We start from the raw sequence: 27,745 nt of genomic DNA, 5'->3' as shown, positions 1-27,745 counted from the left end.
TAGCATCTGCCGCGGCAGTATTTCAAAGGTTGATGGCTAATCTTTTTGGACACATCAAAGGGGTGATTTTCTTCCAGGACGATATTTTGATCATGGGGAAGGATAAGGCTCTAAAGTGATGGGGAGCACACAGTGTTGTTTAAATGCCCCTCACACACCAACAGGCCCCTTGGTGTCATGCTTCATCATCGGGGCCTTCGCACCCCTCTACGGGATGCGGCGTGCTACGACTCACGACTACCTAGGAGCACTTAGCAGTGAACTATGTGAGGGAGTGTGTTCTAATGGAAAGTGTGAGTGAAGTGAGCGGGAAAAGTGAGTTACTTAAAAAATACCTGGCACGTAGGAAAAAAATATAATTTATTATGTCCTCGGCTGGTATTATTAAAAAGGTGCAGAGTGAGGTTGTGGGTATACGTATTAGGGTATTACAACCGCTTCAGAGTATCAACATGTTTCGGAGCGCAAGGGCTCCTTCTTCAGGACAAGGATATGCACGTATCCTCACCTTACATGAAATGTAAAAGTGTTAATGGAAAATTACAAAATGTGTAATGTACCTAACAATGTTTTTGTATAGGTGAGTTCAGTTGCGCCCAATAGGCGTTGAAGAGAACCTGTGAAGAAAAGACACAATAAACATAATGGTCTAAAGTTCAAGAACTAAGGAAAAAATGGTTTTCTTAGTACATAAGGGTAAGTGGTAGAACCCAAAATGAGGTTAAAAAAACCCTGTAAAAGAAGACATTCAAAACATTGAGAACATTAAAAAAGACATACACAGCAACATACAGACATACAACTACAATGTAAATGCTCTCCCTGGTTGGGTGGAAAAGAGGGAGAGGGTGAAAGGTTGAAGGCTTACTTATTGTTCTCAGTCTGATAACCTCATGAGCCTATGCGTGGTATTGGGGGGATCCTTCCATACTGCTCAGTAAAGCAACCTAGAGGGTATTCAATAGTGAGTTTTAGTTTGTTTAAAGCACAAGGTATTTAAAGCACCAAGGTAGTACTAGTTGTTCTAACCCTACTCACGGTTACTGCATAGCTAGTCGCCTGCCTTCCCCTCAACGCCGCTCCGATGAAGTGAGCGGTTGGTTGTGGCGGTACCCTATTTATACTCTTCTTTAACTAATTAGTGAGGAAGATTGAATAATGGGAATCGGAAACCTGCCCAAATACGGAGTTTTTCAGCCCTCCGGATCCGGTATTGCGCGACCGACTGGGTGTGGTGCCGGTAGGAGTCGCGCATGCGTGCGTAGAACAGTAACAAAGGTGTTACTGCGCATGCGCGAAACAGGTTGGGAACGCGCATGCGCGAAGCTCTTACGCTGATCGTGGGCGCTGTTCTCGGAGGAGAATGATATTGATGCCTCCGGTATAGAAGGCATTAGGTACACAGGCAATATTGTGGGCAAATTTAAATATATACGGAGAGTTTGGCTATACTGAGTCTTACATGAAGGCTCAGAACAGAAAATAAATAAATGAATAAGCCTACTACTTGGTAGGATAATTCTTGAAAAGAGCGATATTTTGAAGGGTAAATAGGATAAGGGGGGGGCTCAGGATCCCAATGATAACAGTGACAAGAAGCAGACAGTAAACTTATCACAAGGCCAAATGGCTAGGCCCAGTTCATATACCGCAGACAATAAGTGTTTATATGAGATGGCATGTTGTTATTCATCGTAAAAGGTTCCATGGAATCGAGTCATTGAGGCCGGAGGGCTGAAAAACTCCGTATTTGGGCAGGTTTCCGATTCCCATTATTCAATCTTCCTCACTAATTAGTTAAAGAAGAGTATAAATAGGGTAGCGCCACAACCTACCGCTCACTTCATCGGAGCGGCGTTGAGGGGAAGGCAGGCGACTAGCTATGCAGTAACCGTGAGTAGGGTTAGAACAACTAGTACTACCTTGGTGCTTTAAATACCTTGTGCTTTAAACAAACTAAAACTCACTATTGAATACCCTCTAGGTTGCTTTACTGAGCAGTATGGAAGGATCCCCCCAATACCACGCATAGGCTCATGAGGTTATCAGACTGAGAACAATAAGTAAGCCTTCAACCTTTCACCCTCTCCCTCTTTTCCACCCAACCAGGGAGAGCATTTACATTGTAGTTGTATGTCTGTATGTTGCTGTGTATGTCTTTTTTAATGTTCTCAATGTTTTGAATGTCTTCTTTTACAGGGTTTTTTTAACCTCATTTTGGGTTCTACCACTTACCCTTATGTACTAAGAAAACCATTTTTTCCTTAGTTCTTGAACTTTAGACCATTATGTTTATTGTGTCTTTTCCTCACAGGTTCTCTTCAATGCCTATTGGGCGCAACTGAACTCACCTATACAAAAACATTGTTAGGTACATTACACATTTTGTAATTTTCCGTTAACACTTTTACATTTCTTGTGAATAAGGTGAGGATACGTGCATATCCTTGTCCTGAAGATGGAACCCTTGCGCTCCGAAACATGTTGACACTCTGAAGCGGTTGTAATACCCTAATACGTATACCTACAACCTCACTCTGCACCTTTTTAATAATACCAGCCGAGGACATAATAAATTATATTTTTTTCCTACGTGCCAGGTATTTTTTAAGTAACTCACTTTTACACCTCACTTCACTCACACTTTCCATTAGAACACACTCCCTCACATAGTTCACTGCTAAGTGCTCCTATGTAGTCGTGAGTCGTAGCACACCGCATCCCGTAGAGGGGTGCGAAGGCCCCGATGATGAAGCATGACACCAAGGGGCCTGTTGGTGTGTGAGGGGCATTTAAACAACACTGTGTGCTCCCCATCACTTTAGGGACCACCACCACTTTCTGAGTGTATTTCACTTTGTTTAATTGCATTGCCAAGGGAGACTGAATCCACTGACTCTCTCTCTCCCCCCTCTGGTTATATCTTAGAAGGATAAGGCTCACCATGACAGTCTCCTGAGAAAAGTTTTAAAAATTCTAGCAGATAATGGATTAGTCGGGGAACTTAGCAAATGTAAATTCTCTGAAAAGTCTGTTACGTACCTCGGACATGAAATCTGTGATGGTGGTATTAAACCCAAAGCAAAATTAGTGGAGGCCATTGTTAACTCTCCAGAACCTAAGTCTAAGGATGAGCTCAGATCATTTTTAGGATTAGCTGAGTTTTACTCAAAATTTGTTAACCAGTTTTCACAGAATACTTTTGATATGCGTGTGTTAATGAAGAACAAATCACCTTTTTTGTGGGATGAAAAGTGTAAGAATGCATTTAAACAAATTAAGTCTGCAATAATCAATGCACCTATGTTGCAAGGATTTGATCCCTTTGCAAAGACTTATCTTACCACTGATGCTAGCGGGATTGGTTTGGCTAGTGTTCTGTCATAAGTTTCTGAGCAAGGCAATGAAGTTGTCATAGCATTTGCTTCTCGTTCTTTATCGCCTTGTGAAGAAAAATACTCTGTGATCGAGCTTGAAACCTTGGCTGTTGTGTGATCAATGGAACATTTTCGCAAATTTATTTGGGGTAAACAATTCATTTTACGCTCTGATCACAAACCCTTGACTAAGCTTCTTACCACGGAAGGTTTGAGCAGGGCGTCAGCCAGGATTGCAAGGCTGTCAATGAGGCTTCAGGATTATATGTATACCATACAATATGTACCTGGAGCAAAGAATGTGGTGGCTGATTTCTTAAGTAGGCTGCCTTTAACCATGAAAGAAATTGATCTAAATTCGTGGAATGATTGTTGTGTTGCAGGAGTTTTTTCTAGTTCTCAAGGTCTATCAAAAGAAGAGTGGGAATCTGAATCTATCAAAGACATAACACTTGAAGCAATTAAGACCAAAATTAACTAAGGTTGGTTTGTCCAGTCTAAAGCCGATGTCCAATATAGACCATTCTGGGAAGTCAAGGATGAACTCCGTGTTGATGGTGATTTCTTGTGCCATGGTGATAAACTTGTGCCACCTTCAGGAGTGCGTCAGAAAATTATATCTCTAGGGCATGAGGGACACCCTGGTATATCCAGAACTAAAAATAATGTAAAAGCTTTGTATTGGTGGCCTGGGATTGATATGGAGATTGAGAGGTCAGTTCGTGATTGTGTTCAGTGTGAGTGTTCTGACAAAAGTCAAAAGACACTCAATCCCCCAATGTCATCTCTTAATTGCCCCAAATTACCCTGGGAGGAATTAGCTTTAGACATTATGGGGCCAATCATGTGGCAAAATGATTCTGTCAAGTATATTCGGGTTTTAGTTGACTTATTCTCGAGGTGGATTGAATTGAAGGTTGTTGATGGAGTAAACACTGACACCGTTATAACATTTTTAGATGAATCTTTTATCAGGGAAGGTTTACCTGCTTCTATATTAACTGACAACGGTGTTCAGTTCAAGTCCGATGCTATGAAAGTTTTAATGGAATCTACAGGCATTAAACAAAGATTTTCAGCTTTATACCATCCTCAAGGTAATTCTGTGGTCGAGAGAGTTAACAGAGTCATTAAGGGTAAAGCAATTTGCCAATAAGAATAAAAAAGACTGGTACAATGAATTAGATAAAATGTTGTGGTCGTATAGAATTACGGTTCATGAGACTTGTGGGGAAAGTCCTTTTGGTTTGATGAGAGGCAGATTTCCTTATTCCAAGTTGAATCCTGTGTGGATGGGCAGAAGTAGGGAATATATTTGGAATGCTGAGAAGGTTATTGATAACATTTGCAAATCTCAGAACAAGAGTAAATCTTACTATGATAAACAACATGGGACTAAGGAAGCTCATGTTGGCGTTGGTCAATTAGTTAGAGTCAAGTTAACTAGGAAGGTTGGTAAACTGCAGCCTCGTTTTTTGGATCCTAGATGCATAACTAAAGTTATGCATAACACTGTTATGTTGGATGATGGATCCATTCATCATATGAGTAAGATTGCTTTGGCCAGTCTGATCCTCTTAAAATAAAGAAGGAGGATGTGGGTGATGTTGGTGAATTTTGGTGGTTGTCTCCAGTTGTGCTCTCAGACACAAGTTCTGCTTCTTCTAACAAGGTTGTTTCTCATAACAGTATGGTTCTTCAACCAATGGTTCCACAGGTTGACTCTGAGGTCCTTGCAGATTCATCTAAGTCATTACTTCCATCTCCTCAATCTCATTTCCCACACACTCTTTCAAATTCTTGTGCTGACCATGCACAGGTTTCCAGTAATGCTGATTCTTCTGTTGATAAGGAGTTGCAATTCCAAATTTCCACCAGAAGTGGAAGGAAAATTGTGGCTCCTAAATTCTTAAATGATTATGTTTGTAAATAATTATTTATCTGATTTGTGTTTCTTTTCATTCTTGTATCTTTTGTTCATTTTTGTATATTTAGGGAGGGGGATGTGTAGTGATGCTTATTCTCTGTAGAGTTGTGGGCATGAGCTGTAGAATGTGATTTAGAATGTTTGTATGTCATGTTGTATGATGCTCAGAGTGTTTGCCAGATCTGAATTCTTCTTCAAGCTGGCAGCACCTTTAATACTTACTGCTTCACTTCTTCTTCAATAAACCATTTAAATCAACTCAACCTGTGTCGGGGTTACTACAAGTAACCTCTGCTCTCTTCCCAACACTAACTGGGCCAAACACCTCCCCAAGCACTATGCTAGCCAACCCGATGGTTGTGCCTTCTTGGGACACTTGGCATCCCCTTTCACTGGTTTGGGGTTTGTGACAGTCCCAGAGGCATAACCTCTTGAAAATCAGTCCAAATTTGGAGACCAGAATATCATTCATAGGGGCATGCTTCATTGGCCTCCCACCTCTATTGTAAGAACGGTGTCCCTCCCTACTGTCGGCATGTGTTTTCATAAGCTAACTCCACAATACACCTCTGGGACCCTGTGCATCCACAGGGCTACCTCTAGATCTACAAAACCGCTTGTCTGTAATCCCCCTCCATATAGCTTGGCACCAGGTCTTGTGGTATGTGAAACTTCACCTTTCCAGTGGACAATGAATGTATGCTGCCACCATTGCTGCTGGTTTCTGGCGCTTGTTTAGATTTGAGGTTCAGCTCCCTCAGGCTCACCTCATGAGCCAACAGGATTCTATTTTCTTTAAAGGCTCCCTCCACCTTTTCTTTCTGTTAACTTCTCCCCCAGGACCAGTTTCCTTTCTTCTGAGGCCCAGGCAGTCTCCTCTTCTGCTCTCTTAGCAGCTTCCTCCTTGGCAGCCTCAACTCCCTCTCAGCTCATCTGCCCACAACCCATCCGCAGAGGAGCTGGTGAACAGGCACACTGCTCCTCACCCTCATAAGGGGCACTACTCCTGAGGGTGAGTTGTCCTCCTCCTCTGAGTTGCAGCTTAGGTTCCCCTCTTGCTCGTCCATAGCCTCTTACTCTGCTAATTTTTGGAGCTCTCTTTTCCTTGCAGAATCCACCGAGCTCAGCTGTAGTGTAGCTCTCCAAATTTCTGAGCTCAAACTCCATACTTGCAGGTAGAGTCACAGGCAGGTACAATGAGACTGAACTTGGAAAAAACAAAAAGGGCCCGTCAATGAGTATTTAAAAAGAGGTCTAATATGGTCTCAAATTATTCATATGGAATGTATCTACTACTTGCGCGTAGATCCCACCACTGAGCACTTACGTGAGAAATTGGGCTGTTGGTTGAGGGAGGTGAAACACTACTCAAGCAACAGCCACAATCCTTGTCAAGGTGAACCACAAAAGTCATTAAATTAACCTACGATTAACCCTCTTGGTGCTTGGCACAAAAGCAGTCTGGCTTTACTTGGAGATAATCTATAAAGTATTTCTGCAGCACTTAAACTAAGAATTAGGGGTGGGCGGAATTGGAGGAATTTATTAACTCTGTGTTACTCTCGTAAAGCAGAATTACTAATGAATTCCGCTGCTCCGCTCTGCCGGCGGAATAGATCAGCACTGGGCTTAAAAGTCCAGCCAGACCCTTGGTTCACACTGATAATTTGTTGGCTCAACCGCCACCTCTGTGTACCGCAGATCCCTGCAGCCTGACAAACAACATCTTTTTGGTGCTTAGTTCACCTTAAGGGCATGACATAGACTAGAAGCTGTGCTGCTGGCCAACAGCTGCCTTTATGCATTAATCTTTTTTATAAACCGTTTTGCTGCTATATAGCAGAAATCTAAGAGAAGGGGTGGTAAGCGTAGGACCTGAAGAGAGTGGAAAGAACCGAGAAACGAAAACCTTGACTGACCTGCAGCTTCTCCCATTCCTGGTGGCCAGCTACCAAGCGCTCTGGTGGTAGACGGATGTGAAGTTGCTAGGCACAGACAGTAGGGCGTTCCTGGGAAAGAGCTACAGTAAAACAGAGTGAAGAACATACACAAGCCCTTCTTTTATGTTTAAGAAAAATCTTGTTCATTCAGACTCTGAGCTTGTGGTGGGAGGACCCTAATAAGTCAAGGGTCTGGTGTGCCCTGGATGGTGTTGACATGGATATTTTATTTATTTATTTTATAAACTTATAAGGCGCAACAGCTACCCAAAAAGGGTTTCCCGGCGCCGAAAGTACACAGCACAGAAAGTGGGAAGCGATCACATTGGGTTATTCGGGGTTATTGATCGAACAACCAGGTTTTTATTTCTTTCCTGAACTTGGAGTAGTTCTCCTCTTTGCGTATATGGGGAGGTAGTGTGTTCCATATGGATGGACCCTGATGGGCGAAGGATCTCCCTCCCATTCTGGAGAGCTTAAATCTGGGCACACAATACATTGCTGCTGAGAGTGACCGTAGGTTTCTTTTTGGGATGTAAGGATGCACTAATGCCTGCAGGTATTTTGGTGCAGTGCCTGCTTTTATTTTAAACATGTAGTTTAAGGTCTTGAATCTGATGCGGTTTTCCACTCTTAGCCAGTGAAGTTTACGCAAGTAGGGGGACAGGTAGGTATTTTTAGGTATATGACAGAGAATCCGGGCAGCAGCATTTTGTATCATCTGAAGTCTCTTTATTATTCCTTTGTTGGCACCTAGATACAAGATGTTCCCGTAGTCAAGCCGGGATGTAACTAAGGCATTGACTACTGTTTTCTGCATAGAGGTGGGCAGCATCCATATTATCTTTTTGAGCCATCTTAGGATGGTGAAGCAGGGTCCAACCACTTTGCTGGCCTGTTGCTTCATGGACAACGCGTTGTCCAGAATTACTCCCAAGTTCCTGGCCTGGGAGACTGGTGTCAGAAGATTTCCCATCTGGGAAGGCCAATGTGAGGCATTCCATAAGTCGGGCTGTTTGCCCATCAAGAGGATCTCCGTCTTGTCTCCGTTTAATTTCAGCTGGTTCACAGTCATCCAGTTGAAGATGTTCTGGAGACCTTGTTTGAGCAGAGACGGAGATGATGGGTGGGATTCTGACAGCCTGAAGATTACCTGAGAATCATCTGCATACGTCATGAATGTCAGTCCAGATTTTCCACGAAGTCAGCCAGGGGTCGTAGGTAAAGGTTAAAGAAAAGAGGGCTAAGGATTGATCCCTGCGGTACTCCATGGGGAGAACTGACAGGCCCAGAGCACGCAGTAGATGATGCTATCTGGAAGGTCCGTTGGTCCAAGAAGGATTTGATACATTTTAAGGCATTGCCTTGAACTCCGTTCTTTTTCTAGCGAGCTGAGCAGCTTTTTGTGATATGGGATGACAGTGGTCACAATTTATGGTGGGCAGAACTCTGCAGAATATTACTGTGCTTTTATGTAACTACATGGAATTCTGCAGCGTAAAACTCCGCGAGTTCCACCCAACCCTAGTGAAAACACCACACAATAAAAGTCCTACACGAAATTAGAAAAATACATTTTAATAAATTATTTCACACCAAAATGGCAATCAGTAGAACTGCAGTTGTGAATTTTGAAAGTTTTAAAGTAAAAAAAAAGGCACGTAAAAGATCAAAGCGCCAACCACGGGCAGGAAGACTCGGGCAGAGTTATGGCCGATCATGCTGGAGCATTGTTCAGATACACAAAGTGGATTGGTCCTAGTTCCCGCTTAACTTTAGGCTCAAAAGAATTTTTGACGAAAAATGTCTGAGAAGGTAAAGTTCCTTGAGCAAGGCAACCAGCAGTGGGCTGTTTAGGGCCTACCTTAGGGATAAAGTATATGTAATAAAAAGGAAGTTTTATGGCTGCCAGAGGGTTTATTTTGCCAAGTCGAGTTTCCTGTTTAAATGTGTAGACCGCATGCAATGGCAGGCCTGGGCCATGTTTTAAGGGGCTTTTTAAGTTTGTGATACAATACGTGCTGCAGGCCCACTAGCAAAAATTTTTAATGTAATTTCCCAGAATGGAATAATACATAACAATATTTGTAAGTTTGATAGGGTTCATATGCTACTAGGCTAATTAACACAGTTCTAATTTTTTTTGGCCAAAATGTGTTTTTCTTATTTTCCAAAGTACCATGAAGAGTAGCATGAAGAGTAGCATAAAACACTTATGTTTTTAAGGGACACAGCTGTATAGACATTTGTACGCAAAATGAATTCTTGCATGAATACGGAGCTAGTGCAATTATGTCGGAATAGGCTTAACAGAAATATCCATTCACCTTATCTTTCATGATGCAGAATTAGTCTATTAAGGCAAATAAGTGAGTATCAGTTGTGTGTTATCTGCATGCACATAAAAATTAATACTGTAGGTCCTGATCATAGCAGCCAAGGGTTGATAATAAATGTCAAATTGAAAATGTGACAGAATGAATCCTTGCGGCTCTGTAGTAGTCACAACCAGTGTCTATAGTGGTGCACTACAGACATCCCTTTGGGCACACCTTTTCTCCTCTGTTTGTGAAAGAGGATTCCAAACAATTTATATTTATTGTACTTTCCTTTATTGTAATTGTTCTTCTCTCTTTATGTCTCTTGGTACATTTGTCATTTTGATATTAGTGCTCAATTTTTCATATTTACATCAACGACACAATTGTAGTTTAAATCCAATGCATTTCGGGCGTGTATGTCCCGCCCTTCATCAGGGAATCGATTCTATAAATGAGAAATAAAAATAAAAACCACGGATAAATGTACTGTGTGTGTCTCCAAGAAAACGATACAATATTCAATACTATGCAAATGTCGAAAAAACTAAACCTGTGTGTGTGTTACCGCTCACACCCTAAAACAACCTTATATGCCTGTGTCAACGTCTACCAGATACCATCTCTTAGATCAACACTTACGTGTCACGTTTGCACCAATGATTGGCTCGTAAAAGGATCTCAATCCAAGCTCAATGTGCTACGGAAATGATAAAAGAAAAACAATGTATCCTGTAAGCTCCTTAGTAAAAACGCTAACGTTAGGTCTACCTCACTTTCTGTTGATGTAACTGACCTTTACTCTAGTGTAGCAGCGTCTTCGTCTCCTTCTTCCCGCCAAACTACAAGCACCCTAGTGTTTACTCCATTCTACATATAATCGGACGATGATCTTCGCCATTGGTCAAAGTTCCGATCACGTGACCATAGACTACAACAAAATACTACCTGTTCAAAACTGTGTCTCTGTAGTGATAATATAACGTGTTTTCAAACATTAATCCTACGTTACCGAAATCTAATTGTACCCTAAGGTGCAGAACAAAAATTAAAATAAACGTGGTGCAAAGAGAAACGAAAATATATTATAAGTGAACTGTGGTCGTAAAAACGCTAAACGGGGGACCGAACTCCTACATGTTAAGCTGTCCAAAACCGATCATCTGTCTGAAGTGCTATATCTCAGGGGAGAGAGGTGTGAGTGATGTGAGAGGATGAGGTTACACAGTGAATGCTGTTATTCACAATCAGAAAAATAAGAAAATAAAAACCATTAACATAAACAATGAGTTAATATGCCATCGCAGGTTACCCGTTCCAGATCAAGGAACCACATATAAATTTTTGTTACAGATAACAAGACAGTTCCATTCGTTCATTGAGCCCATTGGGACTCTGAGTACATAATTTGTGAATCCAGAAGTTCTCTCGTTGTAGCATGAATTTTGTATTGTCTCTTCCTTCAATTTTCGTCACCGTCTCCAGTATCATAAATTTTAGTTGGGAGATGTTGTATTGCGCCTCCAAGAAATGGGTGGCTACTGATGATTTTGTATTTTTCGTGCGGATGTTAGATTTATGTTCTGTCAGCCTTGTCTTTATGTTTCTTTCCGTTTTGCCAACGTACAGTTTTCCACATGGGCATTTCAGCGCATAAATTAAATTTTTGGTTTCGCATGTAGCGTTGACTCTAACTTTGATCTTGTGCCCTTTCATGGGGTGATTTATTGTATTGCCTTTGATGATACTATTGCAATTCCCGTAATTTAGACATGGATTTGTGCCCTTGTAAGTTCTGGTTACGGGTTGAGGTTGTTTCAATATTTCTCCCAAGTTTTGAGCTCTAGTGTAAGCGAATAGTGGTGGTTGATCAAAAGATTTACAAAAATCTGGTTCAAGTTTTAGCATTTGCCAATGTTTTGTGATAATTTTCTTGAAGTTCCGACTCTGTGTCGAATATTTAGAAACCGCTACTATCCGAGCTTCCTCCTTTTTCATGGTTGGTTTTAGGAGTTCTTTTCTTTCAATGGCTTCAACCCTTCTTTTTGCAGTCTCCAAAACTTCTTTCGGGTAACCTCTATTTAAGAACCTGGTTGACATTTCCTCTAATGTTGTGTTCATTTTTGTACTATCAGAGGTAATTCTTTTGACTCTCGTCATCTGTGAGTATGGTAGATGTCTCTTGAGGCTGGGTTGATGAAAACTTGCAAAATGCAACATGTTGTTTCTATCTGTTTCTTTTCGATATATGCTGGTTTCAAATCCTCTGTCTGTGATGGTTATTCTTACATCCAAGAAGGTAACTGTGGTGTCTGAGATATCCCATGAGAGTTGGATCCGGCTGTCTGTGTTGTTGAATTCACAAAGGGCTGAGTCTAACGAGTCTTTAGTGGATTTCCATATAATGAATATATCATCAATGTATCGCACAATGAATTTAGTGTTGTCTTTCCATACCGTTTTCGAGAACATGTTGGTTTCTTCATACTCCTGCATAAAGATGTTAGCGTATACCGGCGCCGCCGGATTTCCCATGGCTGTTCCTGTGAGTTGTTGATACCATACGTCTCTGTATTTGAAATAACTTTGGTATAAAGTAAAAGTCATGAGCTCCATCAGAAATGTTTGTAAGTCAAGGTTCAAGTTTGTGTTTAGTAGAGCTTTCCCTATAGCTTCCATGCCCAGTTTATGTGGTATTGAGGTATATAAGGAACGCACATCTGCTGTGCACATGATGAGGGTTTCTTCCGGCTCTATCGTTACGGTCTCCAGTTTTAGTAAAAAATCGGTAGTATCTTTGACGTATGTTCTCATACTTCTGACAGTGGGTTGCAAGTGTTTGTCTAAAAGTTGTCCAATGGGTTTGTGGATGCTTCCTCTTGTTGAAACTATTGGACGTAAAGGAGGGTCCATAAGGTTCTTATGAATTTTTGGTATCATGTAGAATACCGGACTTTTTGGGTTTGGTTTGGTCAAGAAATTCTTAGTCTTGAGATTAATAGTGCCCATTTCGTATGCTTTTTCAATGATGGTTCCTATTATTTTGGAGAATTCCTTTGTGGGATTTCCACTTAACTGCATGTAGGTGTTTACCTCTGAAATATGTTCTAGCACTTTTGTCTCATACATGGAGTTATTCATGATGACTAGAGCTCCGCCTTTGTCAGCTTTGGTGAACCTTAAATTGCGATTTGAAGCTAGTTTCCTTAAGCAATCCAGATCCTTTGAGTCATGTTTTTTTTGATGGGTTTATCACATTTTAAACGGGATAGATCTTGTTTCACCATTTTTTCAAAGATATCCAACGTCTTGTGGCTGACTGGGGCTTGGAAGTTGCTACTGGCTCGTAGGCCAAGTAGTTGATCTTCTGGTTCCTTATCTTGTTGGGGAAGGATGTTGTCGAAAAAATGACGCAGTCTTATTTTTCGCATGAGCTTGAAAAAACTCACCTCCAATTCCAACATATCAGTGGTAGTCGTAGGCACAGAAGATGTGCCTCTTTGTAGAAGATTGAGTTCATACTCACTGGGTTGCTAGTTACTGATGTTTATAACCAGTTGATTTAAGTTTGAGTCTTTTTCTTGTCCTTGTCTTTCTTCAGAATCGTCGTGCTCCTCGTGTTGGGGTGTTCCTTCTCTTTGTCTTTTTCTTTTGTTCTTTCCTCTCCTGGGTCTCCTTTTTGGGCTTGGCCTTGGTCTAAAAAAGGATTGACAGTTGGTGGAACGCTTGTGGTGGGTTGCTCAGTTGTGATATTTTCTTGTGTTCTTGCTTCCATTTGAGACCTTTGATCTGTGCCAGTTGGTGCTTGCTGTTTGGAACTGGGTTGTGGCCTTTGAGTTCTTTGTGAGATGTCACTTCCTGAAGAAGATGTATCAGTGTTGGGAGAGTAAGGGCGGTTTCTTCTCTTTCGGGCATAAATGTCAGCCCAAGTGTACACTTCCCCTAACTTATAGTCAAGGGTGTCCCTTTTGAATTTCCTTATTTTTCTTTCGTTAATGTCCCTTGTGTGTTTTTCCATTTGTTCTTTTATATCATCCAAGGTTTCTCTGAGTTCTTCCTCCGTCATCATTTTAGATAATTCCTCTGAAACATCCGTTATTTCTTTTCATAGGTCATCCAGTATTCCTGATAGTCCCTCTATTATAAATAGGATAAGGTCAAGAGAATATTTATTGAGAATAGCGAACCATTTGTCCTGAAAAGTCTTCAAACTTTTACAAAGAGAAGGTTTTAGGGAAATCCTTAGGCCTCTAGGTATACGTAGGGCTCGGTGATATCTTATGAGAGTACTGGCATGTAACTATTGATTTATTTGCCTTTTGGTTAGATAGATCAATTGTCTAACGTTCTGTTCCTTGGTCCGGGTTGAGGATTCCTGCGATATTTCCTCCCTAATTAAGGCGTAAATGCGATCTGCTTCTGTGTCTTTGAACGCAAACGTATCTGCTCTTGCTTCTGTACTCTTGGTTATTTCCTCATAATTGCTCATGATGATAACTGCGTGCTACTGCTTCCAGGGGACTTGAAATGATACACAACTTATGAATTGGGAGTAGTGCACAGCTCAAAAGTTTTTTTATCCACGCTATTATTTATGTTGTGGGTGCTCCGTAGGTGGCGACCACGTCCCTGGGCGCCTGAATAAATCATGTATGACATTGTTCTACATTCTGTCCATCAACTGTGTTTTTTGCAATTTTCACCCTGAGTGTGCTGGGTATACTCAGACGTGAGTCCCAGGCTCTCCACACCACTGGAGTCAAGCTATCCAGGCTGAAGAAGCTGATAGCCAGAAACCGGTCCTTGGATGCTTGATTCCGGTCTGGGAAAGACATGGCTTGGTAGTTCGGACTGGACTGTTCCCATGAGGCACAGGGTCAGAGTTGATTTGCATATAGCCAGTGTCTAACCCAGGGTGGTGTGGAGTGCAAAAAAACGATGGATTTAGGCCTAGATCCTTGTACTGGGGTGAATGTATGACCTTGTTCTACATTTTGTCCATCAACTGTGTTTTTTGCAATTTTCACCCTGAGTGTGCTTGGTATACTCAGACGTGAGTCCCAGGCTCTCCACACCACTGGAGTCAAGCTATCCAGGCTGAAGAAGGCTGATAGCCAGAAACCGGTCCTTGGATGCTTGATTCCGGTCTGGGAAAGACATGGCTTGGTAGTTCGGACTGGACTGTTCCCATGAGGCACAGGGTCAGAGCTGATTTGCATATAGCCAGTGTCTAACCCAGGGTGGTGTGGAGTGCGAAAAAACGATGGATTTAGGCCCAGATCCTTGTACTAGGGTGAATGTTTGACATTGCTCTACATTCTGTCCATCAACTGTGTTTTTTGCAATTTTCACCCCGAGTGTGCTGGGTATACTCAGACGTGAGTCCCAGGCTCTCCACACCACTGGAGTCAAGCTATCCAGGCTGAAGAAGGCTGATAGCCAGAAACCGGTCCTGGATGCTTGATTCCGGTCTGGGAAAGACATGGCTTGGTAGTTTGGACTGGACTGTTCCCAAGAGGCACAGGGTCAGAGCTGATTTGCATATAGCCAGTGTCTAACCCAGGGTGGTGTGGAGTGCAAAGAAAACGATGGATTTAGGCCCAGATCCTTGTACTGGGGTGAATGTATGACATTGTTCTACATTCTGTCCATCAACTGTGTTTTTTGCAAGTAGTGTAGTTATTGGCAAGCTTTAACGAAGTAGTCCATATTTTTGGCCCTTGCAATTTTAATAGTGTTTTGGAATTTTAAGTACTTAAAAGCTTATTCATAAATCATGATCATCTGGACTTGTGGAAGCTAACCTAAAATGGTTCAATTCTTTAAGGTACTTTTTAGTAAGGCCTAGAATGCCCAGCTAATGGAGGGAAGCAATTAGTCTATCTCAAGAGCGAGTTGAGAAAGCGAGTGAATGTTAAAGAGCCCTATATTACTATGAGAATGGTAAAATGAGGGAGAGAAAAGGTTAGAAGCAGGTCTAGCCAAAGGTTCATTCGAGTCTAGTTTCCTATAGTTTGATGAGAGGGTTGCATGTGCTGACCTAATTAGCTCTTAGATAGCTTTTAGATTCTTAGGTGTTTTGTAAACTTCTGCAGCTGTATTATAACAAGCATTCGCAATACCAATAGGTCTCGCATTTGCGAGAGTTCGAGCAATTGATGGTGTAAATGACAATGTCTTTTACCCATTTATTTTGGTTTGGAGTGGCCTGGATGTATGGGGTGTGGAATTATGGGATTTGAATTGGAATTGTTAGTTTTGAAATTGTGTGGGATGGAGTGGATTTGTGGAGTGGAATTATGTGGCATGGTGGATAGGTATAGGTAAGAGCTGCACAGAATAAATAAACAGGAAGAAAGAGAGACATAGGTAGTTTGTGCATGAAAAAATGGAAGTCCTGTTCGATCTTGTGATGTTTTCCTGTCTTACGTTTTCTGAATGCATGTATGTCTGTTGGTGCATAGACTCGCTGAACAGTCTTTCTGGTATTGGAACCTGTGGCACGCTGGTTGCATGCAAAGGTGTGCAGTATGTACAGTACCCACTAAGCTAGCTCAGTGGTATTAACATATGTGGCATGCAGGTTACACACAACAACAGCAGATATATTAACTCACTGCGCTATCTCACTGTGAGTAAAACAAAATTGATCAGCAGGGTTGTAGAGAGTTGTCTGCTGCAGGTGCAAATTGTTGGTGATTAACTTTGTGAAGTGAATTGGTCCATTTATGTATAGTTGTTTTCCATAGGAATCCTTTGTGTTTTAGTAATACTGAGGTCCCTCTTGTATCTATGTTGTATAATGTCAAAATGGATACATAACGAATACCTCAAAGTGAGTTGCCTATATGGCCTAAAATCGCATAGTATGCCACATAATGTATATTTCTTTGCCGCCTAGTTTAGTTAACTCTGTTGCATAAATCCAGTAACTGTGTTTGTGACACATAGGATACATATTTTTTTTGTTGTGCAACAGGTGCATGAACACACTAAGCTATGTTAATAGCTCTGAAATCTGTGACTTGGATGTTTGAAAGATCTTTGCAGCAGGGGTTTTACTCACATGGCTATCTTATGCATGATTCAAACAGATGTGTGCATTAGACCTAGATTTCTGGAGCACTTGCATGGACCTCCAGGGTTATATTTCTTGATTTGTAACCCATAAACTGCAGGCAAACGGCACATCTGCAGCAGGCACACTAACTTACCAGGGTATCTAGTTGGAGTGTGAGATTTCTGGATATAGAGAGATATTTGCAGCAGCTTTATAGACCTGCTGAGACATCTTACTGCAAAGGGACCTTGCGTCCTGCAGGAGGGAAGGTCTCTGCAACAGGAACACAGACCTCATGAGCTATCTTGTGTTGTTCGAATCCTGTGTCCTGCAGGATAATCAGAAATGCTCTCCGAAAGTATATTAACCTTGTGGGCTCTCTTGCTAGATTTGGAATCTGTCCCGTACGGATTACGTACTGAATGGACCACAAAAGCTCATATACTGGGAGTGGAATCAGTGATGTACAATAGGCGCATAGTTTTCTTTAGCAATCACACAACCAGTGCATTATCTTACTGGGATTGGCACCATTGTAACAATATTTTGAGGTTACGAAATATTCTGCAAAGGAAGTTAAGAAAAACCGAGAAATGAAGAACACTCCAGGAAATTCAGGTGCGTCAGATTGATTTGAAATGCATTGGCTTCTCCTCCCACACACGCTTGATAGGCAGGCGGTTGGGGGAGGGGATGGGGGTATGGAAGGCACCATTACATATTAAGTGGTAACATATAACTTCCTAAACCACTTTCAATACATAATGCAACTTAGCACTAATGTTTATTAAACTCACATTCAGGTAGGTCGGTGTCAGCTGGATCAGAAGGGAACCCTTTAGATAGCTATTTGCCTTCGGAGCACTTAGCATGCCGAGCTTACTTAGTGCCAATAAAATGAGGTCTTAACTAGCAGGTAAAGTAAACAAAATTGACAGTTCCGTACCAGAAGGGGGCCTCTGAAAGAGCTGTGGGGCTGGGGCAGAGACCGTCTCAACTCAGGAGCCCAAAGGTCTTCTGTAAAGTCACTCACACGTCAGGCTGGTGGCTTTTGAAGACAGGTGGCATGGGGGCAGAGACATTATTATTTCAGACTTGTGCCTTCTGAATGGCTGGAGGCCATTTATGTACATGTCATAATATAGGAATGCAGAAACAGTGGCAAATTGTAGGAGAAGAATGAATGTATACGGGAGACCTGGCAGGGTGTGGACATGTGATGAATATGGAGATACAGAAGGCAAGCGCTACTAAACTGGTATTTAGGACAAACTTAATGTGGGCATTAATGCGCTTAATCCGAATACCAAGCAAATTACTTAGTTCTAGCCATGAGGAGTTTTGCCCAGAATCACAGGATGGTGACCCAAAGCTGGGATCTCAGCATGGTTCCGCTTTTTGAAAGTTGGTTGCTCCCACCACAGCTCCTCCCAGGTGGTAAAAGAACTGATGAAACAAACCCCATTCACAATTTAAAGAAATAAAACATAATAAGACTGTGGTCGTGTTTTTAAAATACATTCGTTTGTTTTATTCTTTTTGTTGAATAACATTATCAGGGGTAGTATGAGTTATATAAATACAAATACAATAAATGTGTTATCTGAATTCGGAAATAAAAAAGCATGGATACGCCAAAAGAAAGGGAACTGCTAATAATAAACACAGCGCATGAAAGGCAGCAAGACAAGAGACTGTAAACACAGCAGCACCGGCCGTGTGTGTTCCAGAGCAGCACAAGCAATTAGTGAAGTCCAACACAGGAAAGGTATTGATATAAGTATCAACACAGAAATGTAGGAACCAGGGAACACTTCAAGAATCTAAGCACACCTGCGACTGAGCAGGTGTCTAGGTTCAAGCAGTGTATCATAGAAGCCGGGTGCTGGACACGCACCGAAAAGAACATGTATTAGAGAAGCGTTGAGGGGTGTCCACCTGAGCTATCCAAAGGCAATAACGGAGGCTGTGCAGAAGCTGTGCAGAGGCAGGGAGAAAAGAAAACCGTCCCAGCAGGTTAGCTGCGAGTCAAATCATATGGGGATTAGAGGGGTGGGGAAACAACGGACTGCTGAAGCAACATAGCAATAGAGGCTGCTTGGAGGGGAAGTTTGTTGTTTTTGGCTGCCTGATCCTTGTTCACCTCCCTCTGCTACGCTTTCCGGAATTTGGGGCAGATCAGTTGGTCGGTAGTGCCGGAGATGATGCCCACACTGTCCATCATGCTGCCAACCGCTTAGGGCTCAGAGTGGTGAGACTCAGGCAGCAGTGGATGCACAAAAGGCAAAAGACAAATCCCTCCTTCAGACTGATGAGACTGTCTTTTCAAAATCAAATAGTCATTTGCACTCTGTCCCTTTAGAGCGCATGCTCGCCAGTGCATTTCAGCAAGAATTGGGAGCAACTTTCCACAAATGCCATCCCAAAATATAGCTTGTACTTGAAAATGCTCAGCGCAATACATCTGTCATGAAAGAACGTAAACCCCCTCCCCACAAAACATGGCAATAGACGTGTTTAGAGCGGTGTTTCCGTAAAGATTGTGACTCAGACAAATCATGCTCCTTTGAATGCTTTATTTTTTTAAATATTATTTTTACCTGTGAAAATGTAATGTAAAAGCTCAAAGATGCCAGTAGTTTCTAAAACAGAACAAGCCCGCCCGCCTCGCACTGGCAGCCGGGGGAGGGGAGAGAGGAGGGGGCCTGCGCTGGTTTCCCTTGCAGGAGCGAGCACGAACCATCTGTTAATTACAAACAGATTTCAAAGCTCACTCCAGCAAGGGAATCCCCAAACATTGCACGTTTTTGGGCCTAAAACTGAATTCCTTCTTAAAGGTGTCCTCCTATGCAGCGCATGGGCGCTGCGTAGGCGAGACCTAAAAAGGGATAGGCATCTTTGGTGGGAACTTAGACTCGGCTAGTGGTATTTTTCTAGGTTATGGCGTCACAAGGGAATATCCACCTTAAGTGATTCTAGATAGATATTTCTTAGGACGGTGCTACAAGGAGAAGAGAACCACACTCCCTCTTCTAGGTTTGGCTTGGGCCACAAAATACTTAAGACTCCTTAGCACACGTTTTGTATTTTATGTTTAAGCAGTATACAAGTGTTTCCACCATACATCAATCTTTCACTCATAAATAATTCAGATCCTTTTAGTCAGGATTGTCGTTGATGTTGTTTAATTTCTGGAGACGTCACAGCCAACACGTGTTTCGTCGTTACGGGAATGTAACCCACGACTTTCTCAAGGCTGTTAGGTAAAGAAAAAGGATGATGTAACGTACCATTTTTGATCATTACAAGGTGTTTTTGTACATTAAAATACATTTAGTACATCAATTATACTAACAAAGAATAAAGTCCCCTAACAGAACCCCTTTGAGGGTTGGAAATATCACCTCAACAAATGTAAGTATGCCCTACGTTAACACAGACTAGAGAATCTAAAATGTTAAGACGCCTGGAGCACAGTCAGGTCTGGTCTTAATCAAAATTCCCTCTGTTTCCTTCCACACAGAAAGAGCGTCAAATTGGAGAATAGGTACCCTAAGCACTTCTTTCGTTATGCATGTTATCACGGTAATAGGCAACTCACAATGGCATTATCTGTTATAAAAGATCACTCTGCACACAAATAGCCATGACGCACGGTGATAAAAGGAATCAATGGTTTCTCCATATCCTCATTATGGGTCCATAAGCCTTCTGTATCATCGGAAGTATACTATGTATATTTAACGATGGAATATCAGAAAAATATGCATATATATTTGCAAAAACCAATGTACTTATGCAAAGCCTGTATAGTTATAAACACCACCAAATCACGTTAGTATAATTGATGTACTAAAGAGTGCTAAGGAGTCTTAAGTATCTTTGGTGGGTACATTACACGCACATCAAGCTTTTTTGTCAGAACTACAAGAAAGATTTTGATGTTTCAGAGGAAAGCTGTCAAACACTGGTCTTGGGGAAAGTCTAAATGACAATTTCTTGCCTACCACCGTGGTCAAGCTTAAGGAATACCCTTTACTTTTAGAATTTATTTCTATTCATTTTCCTGTAGTGCTTACTTGACATGCAACCTCAACACTACAGCTCCCTTCTCATGGGCCTTTTTTTTTATTGCAGCTAGGTCTTAAGTGCTTTAATTTGTTTTGAATATGTATGTCTCGTCCTCAGCTCCTCTAAATGTGCTGTACTGTTAATGTTTATTGTTACAGTAAACGCTGTGAGGGCTTGAAGGAGAAGTATGAAGAACAATTTGAAGATCGATTTGAAATGTACAAGAAAGCAATTCAAAAACATGCACATAATTGTGCATTGGAAGAAATAGAGGAGAGTCATGTTCCAGTGGAGGAGCTTGAAGCAGAAAAAGAAAAAGTTAAGGTATGTTCCCCTTCAGTCCAGTTTGGCAGCACTTGTTTTCCATTGATTTTAGCCCCTGATACCTGGAAATGCACTAATTTAAAACAAGGATGATTTAAAGGTATTGCTATACTTCTAAACTTTTTCAGAAATCATGCCCTTTTTTCTGATGCGCCTATGTATTTTAAAATAAAGTTAGAAAAAAGTAGTATATTTGTGCTTGTAACTTTGTTTTTTTTTTTTAATTCTCTTTGAACGTTTTTCTACTAATGAACCCTCCCTGCAGAACTAAAAGCTTCAAACTATTTGTAAATGGCCATCTTTTGCGTTGGATTCCCCCAGATTCTTGCCTTGACTATCTTTGTCGGCCCTAGACATCTGTGTTCTTTACCCCTGCAAACCAATGATGGAGTGTGTGTTCTCTCCCTTTAAACATGAGGACATTGGTTTACATCTGATTGGCATATTTAACTTACCTATAAGTTCCTAGTATGTAGTACAGCATGTACCCCAGGGCCTGCAAGTCAAATGCTATCAGTGGGCTGCAGCACCAATCGTGCCACAAACTGCAGTGACCCCAGGCCTAACACTGTAGCCTTGCAGTACAGTTTACAACTGCCAATTTGACCGCTCAAAAGGGAAATCCTTTTGACAGGCCTAAGCCTTCCTTTTAAATAATGAGAAGTCCCCCTCACCTTCTTCCATGTAGGCCTTAATATCCCTAAAAGCAACATACATGGTATTTAAGAGTGCTAAATTCACAAAATCTAATGTTCCACATGTCCTTACAGTGAAAAAGCCTAATGCTTGTACACTGTGGCAAGGCTGCCTGCTTCCGTAGAGAAATACTGCATTGCATCATTACACCTCATAATGCTAATTTCGGTTTGGTAACCGCTGGAGAGATTTTTCAAGGGCTCTTCGTGATAGTTAGACAACATCCAATCTAATAGTAAAGTCAAAATTTATATAAATAATAAGGAAAATATACTTGAGACAAATCACCTTTTTCCTGCCTAAAGCCTCAAAGCCCTTTTTGGAAGTACTCCAACTGTCACGTGTAGCTGATAGCCCACCTGTAGTGAGGTATGATTTGCTCCCAGTGCAGAGATAAAGGTCTTTGGTTTTGGGGAGGAGTTGTCCTTCCCATGAAAGGATGACCAAGTGGCTGCGTCCAGACGCTTGGTGGACTTTAAAGGAGGCCTACCCTGTCGAAGGCAGATGTAACTTTCACCTGGACCAAATGGTCCTTCATCATGGTGCATCTTGCTACTGCAGGGACTTCAATATTTTGTCACAATCCCTATTCCTTCGTGGGTCCTCACGGAACAACATTTTTATCTGCCCTCTGAATACCCTTCTTTCCTGATAAGCGTGGCTCAAATCCACCCGAGTGACTTACCACACTCACCTATAGTTACTCAGTAAGAAGTCAGCCGGACAGTGGAGAAGAATAAACAAGGTAATTTTATTAGGCCACAAACTCCCATATGAGAGGGCCCTGTCCGACCTCACCCCTAAGAGTGCGCCGAGAGGACTGACTCATCTCATCACAGTAATACATTATATCATGGTACAGCAAAGTAAAACACGCCCATACTGGAAAAGTACTGAACCCCAGAGAGGGGAACAATGGTCTCACACAAGAGGCATCTGCACCTGCAAGAGCAACATTAAGTTATCTCTGCCCAAGGCCGCGGAGCCGGGCCTCAGCGTCTCCAGAGCATGAGAACATTACAGATAAGAAACTTGTTAGTTTCGGCCACAGTTAGCTAAGAAACGAAAACTGCTGCATTAGGGTTTTTCCTATTCCTACGGGAGGAGGATGAGTGAGTACGACTCGCACACACAGATGAACATCCAAAATGGTGGCACACAAGCTAAGAAAACTGAACATCACCACACGTATAAATGAATAATACTATGAATAGTAGTAACGCAAAAAGGCACATGTAAATACATCATTAGTTAGACACATGATGCTAACTCACATATGTAAATGAGTGGGCGGGGCATCAGAAAATGAAACCTATCATTCCCATACCATCATCCAATGCACTGGTGATCACCTATCCTTAAGACAGAAAATGAAGATCAACCTGATTCAACCACTCCTCTGAACTTGCTCTGGTCTTCTTCAGCAATGGATCTTTTATAGATTTAGGCGCCACTTGAATACATTCCTCTGCATAAAGCTGGGATTCCTCTGGTAAAATAAACCTGTACCATATTATGTCTGTAAACAAGTAGCAGAGAGGAGCTCTTTTTCAGTGTCACTTAAGCTTTTGCTAGTGCATGGGAGTTGGAGGTGCTGCCAAACAACCAGGTTTCTGTCCTGTTGGAGTTGATTTTATTTTTTGTTCATCCACTTTGCCACTTCCAAAGACTGTAGATGGATCCTGAACTAACTGGTGTGATCTGTGTTTGATATCTAGTCCCAGAATGAAAAAGGTAGAGAGAACAGTAGAAAGACCTAAGTAAGGTGATATAAAGGTTAAAAAGAGCAGGACTCCGAGAGGAGTCCTAAGGGGTCTGCAGGTGAGCAATGTCAAGGAAGATTTAATGAAGGAACAGAGTTGCTACTGGAGAATGACCTAAATGAGCTATTTTAGCACTTTTGATCTAATCTCAATATCCTAGAGATGGAATGTGAGATTAGTGGGACAAGTTGTCAAAGGCTATTGGGAGATCTAAGGGGTTCGGGTTGGCAGTGCTGCCTTGATATGGATTGGTTTTTAATTGATCAAGTAAAGTGGGTAATGCAAATTCATGCCTTGAATATGACGAAAGCTGCGACTATGAGAATCTAGAGCATTAAGGGAATTAGTGAAAGAGCCTAACTGCTAATTCACAAATTTTTCACCATCTTTGGCTACAAATTATATTAGAGCCTGGTAAAAAACTACAGAGCACTATAGGACCTTTAACACCTTGGCTGCTAGGTGTTTTCCCCCCCTGTGCTGGAAATTGCTCTGAGGCTGTATTCATGACGAGCTCAGCTCGTCATCAGCACAGCTCAACTGTGCATCATGACGAGCTGAGCTCGTCATCAGCATCGAAAGGGTTAAAGGTGTTTAGTTAGGCAAGCGTTTTTAGAGCAACAAGAGCAGTTATAATACCCAGTTCTTTCACACACTTTGCAAACTTGTTTCCCCTCTGCAGGTTCTTAGAGTAGCAAGGAAACAAATTGCGTATAATTGGTGCATGCTTATTACATGGATCAGTAATAGATAAAGAAAATAGATCTGGTGAGAAATATTTTCATGCCATTGGGCCTGAAGAAAGGATTTCAGTTACATCAAAAGACCAAGAATCTTCCCTGGTAGGGTCAGTACGTGGGGGGCTAATCACCATAGGAGGAACTTGATAGCCTTGACGGGCGAAAGGGGGCTCTAACATGCCCACCAAACCAAACTGGAGAAGTACACACCACGAAGATGCGCCACATCGATGCAGGTGACTGACCACATTCAGGCATCAACCATTCAGTTCCTCCCGGTAGACGAGGTGCTCACCTTGGCAGCCCTAATTGTGGTGATCCAGTGTGTACGAAGTACCTCTGAGAACAATATAATCACTGTCTTTAACAAAATAGCACTGACAAGGGCTGACCTTAGTAATGTGGGCCCAAGAGGAAAGGATGTAGAAGACTTAGTAACCACTCACTCTCAAGGAAGAATTGACAGTGCTTAAGAGCCAAGTCAAAGACCTGCAAGCAAACACTTCTGCTTTGGAGTGTAGACTAGTTAGACTAGAACATTTTGGATGTTGCTTTAGAAGAAACAATGTTCGCATAATAGGGGTTCAAGTAGTTACGGAGGGTCCTGCTGTTGCCCTCCTGGTTAGAATCTTATCCTCAAACAATTACAATCTAGGTGCTTTTTGAACTACTTCTCGGTTGAACCGGCCCACCGTGTTCCAGGGGCACCTTTGCACCCAATAATATCTTTCATGTCGTGACCGTGACTTCATTCTGCAGACTCCACGCACTGCACCTCTTTTAAAGTATGAAAATCTATGATCACTTACTTACTGGAGAAGTGTGGCTCACTGGTTAGAGGAGGCAGACCTGGAAGCAGAGGTCAGCCCGGGACCAGGGTTCAATTCCCGGCTTGGTGGGGTCTTGAGTCCTAAAAATGTCCATGGACTCGACAATTCTCGCTCCGGTGCCTACTCGATTCACGGGTTCACACTCTGCGACTCTGGGCAATAGCTTGCTTAATCTCCACAACGACCCCTCTTGGTGGGATGCCTGGCTTTCACCTTGCGAATACCCTGCCAGGGTTATCTCACAGGGGAATACCAGGACGGGTTCCCTAAGCAAGCGCTTAGAAACCGCTCAGTGATTTGCGCTATATAAATTCCTGTACATTTACATTTACATTTACTGGACTTCACATTTTGAGTTTAAAGGTTGCGCTGCACTTTCCTTGAGGTCAAATGGTCCCTTAGAGATCTTGAAATAAAATATTCAATGACCTTCCCAGCAAAGCTGCAGGAGATAGCGGACCGAAAGACTTGGTACTTTACTACATCCACTGAGGTTTAGGATTAGTTGGATGGATGGAGAGTGGTTGACAGGGCTGAACATTGTCAAAACCAGGAAAACAATGATGGAGCTCCATGTCCTCGGACAAAACACAAGACTCTGGGGACCAGTGATAATGAGACCTTCACTTGCCATCTATTGGCTGGCCCAGAGGCCACCCACTTCTCTTTTTTACGCTAGGGTGCAGAGATTGAGTTTAAGACCTGGACCAGACATGAATACTGTATTACACTAAATCCTTGTTTGCATGAACACTGCAAATTGATCTCCTGCTGCAGTTATGCTCGCCCTCTAGCACACAACCCTGGATGCATTGGACTGAAGGGGTTGGATCACGAGGCCATGCCCTTTTGGAACACTGCTGAATTGAGCACTCTAGCTACACACTGAGGGTTTGATGAATGGAACCTGATGGGAATATCTGTGCAGACAGAAAAGAGTGATCCTGTCAGCTGGTGTACAGAGAGAATATAACCTACCAGATACCTTGACTTGTCTGAGGGAGAAATGGGAGCGAGAACCAGGAGAATTTGAAGATGATAAATGGCCTGATGCCTTGCTGTCCTCTTGGGGGGTGGCTATAAGATCAAAGTTCTGCCTGGTCCAGCTAAAGATCTGACACTGCTGTTACTATGCATGCACTATGGTGGTACAGATGGGCAGGGTGACTTGCAGTGCTCTGCAGTAGAATCTGTAGTGAGGTGGGCACGTTTTTCCATATGCTGTAGATTTGCCCGGTGAGTCAAAGCTTCTGAGAATCAGTGGTATCTTGCTTAAATTACATTGCAAGAGCCGCATGGACAATTCTGTGAAGTGGCATTTCTTAAATTTATGGGGAGAGACTGATCCCTCTAGAATGAACCAGACATTGGTGACACTGGGATTGAGGGTGGCAAAGTGAAACATTGCAAGGATGTTGAGGGCTGAATTGGCGTCTCGGCTGAGTGACTGGAGGCATGATATGGATTGGTGCATGTTGGCAGAGAAATTGGTGTATGAAAGTAGGGGTTGCCCTAACTAGTGGAATAAAATATGGGGAATATGGAATACCTATCGGGGTGATGTATGTGCTCCTTCCTTGATGACCCAGCATGAGCTCCGGAACCATGAACGCTTGGATTCAACTGCTGCACTATTCATTTTGTGATCTGGGTGGGAATAACGGTCCCCTATTATGACGTTTGAAACACTATACATTGGAACATATCTTCATGCTGCAAAATGTACTACTTCTTCTCATTGCTACATTGCCTGTTTAATGTGTAAAAAACAGATTTGTAAAAAAAAAGTAAAACAAATAGAGGTAGTGTCAAGGAGATCTTATGTGGCCTGAGAATCTGGAGGAAATGTGAAAACCTATTTTTACCCTGTGGAGAACTTTAGAAAACCAGATAGAGCGAGGCCAATGTCATTCTCAAGTCCCAGAAGCATTCAACCTATGACAGGTGGAAACGCTGGAAGGAGAACAGGATGGTGTAAAGCAAATAATTTGGTCAATCCAAAGAGAGCAGACTGAGAGGTTGAGAACAAGACTTTCAGCAAAGAACCAAACATCCCCAAGGTTTATTCTTGCAGTCAACATGAAATGTGTAAAATGTATCTACAAAAGTCACAGACTTAGTTTTCATGTTTTAGGGAGTTTTAAGAAATTGATGTCAGAGGGACCCATTGCACACAGAGGCCCCAACTGTAGGAATTGAATTATTATGCTTCTGGTGTCCTGGACCCCTGAACCCGTACTGCAAGTCCCCAAACTGGGGGCAAAGTATCCCATTTAGTGCTTAACACCCAGGGCGGTGAGGCAGAGCAGTCCAAGAACTTACCAATTAAACAAATAACATTTAATAGCCACTTCTTGTGTGCAGAAGAGCCACATCTTGTTATTCATTGTTTAGTGCATATAGGTCACCAGCTCACTTTTCTCTAAAACTTGTAAGGGGCTTTGCATGTTACAAAGCAAACTACCTTAGATTTTGGAAACTACCCGTCCATTAAATCATTTGTCAATGTTCTGTTTCTTAACCGGGTGGTAGTTTTTTATTGCACACCAGTCCAAGTTGTGAGCACCTAGGACTTGATGGATGTAGACAAATGCTCGCTAACACTTTGCCTAAATGAAATTGTGTCCCATTTCTGACTTACTTCCATCTTTGAAACTTCCTTAAGGATAGTCCGACTGATATGGGGGTTTGTCTTTTAA

The 27,745-nt window shown here is 42.1% G+C and overlaps 1 protein-coding gene across 1 annotated transcript in view; it reads left to right on the top strand.

The window, feature by feature from the left end:
* Positions 1–27,745, top strand: part of LOC147724186 (kinesin-like protein KIF20A) — a 434,630-nt gene that overhangs the window by 350,006 nt on the left and 56,879 nt on the right. The window contains exon 14 of the mRNA XM_086966965.1: positions 20,852–21,017. Within this exon, the coding sequence (XP_086823091.1) occupies positions 20,852–21,017 (166 nt within the window). The remainder of the gene's footprint in view (positions 1–20,851; positions 21,018–27,745) is intronic.

Source organism: Lissotriton vulgaris, chromosome 4_1, assembly GCF_964263255.1.
Source record: "Lissotriton vulgaris chromosome 4_1, aLisVul1.2, whole genome shotgun sequence".
In the NCBI taxonomy this organism is placed as follows: domain Eukaryota; kingdom Metazoa; phylum Chordata; class Amphibia; order Caudata; family Salamandridae; genus Lissotriton; species Lissotriton vulgaris.
The sequence above is the reverse complement of the archived record's forward strand: the minus strand, read 5'-3'. Positions and strand labels throughout refer to the sequence as shown.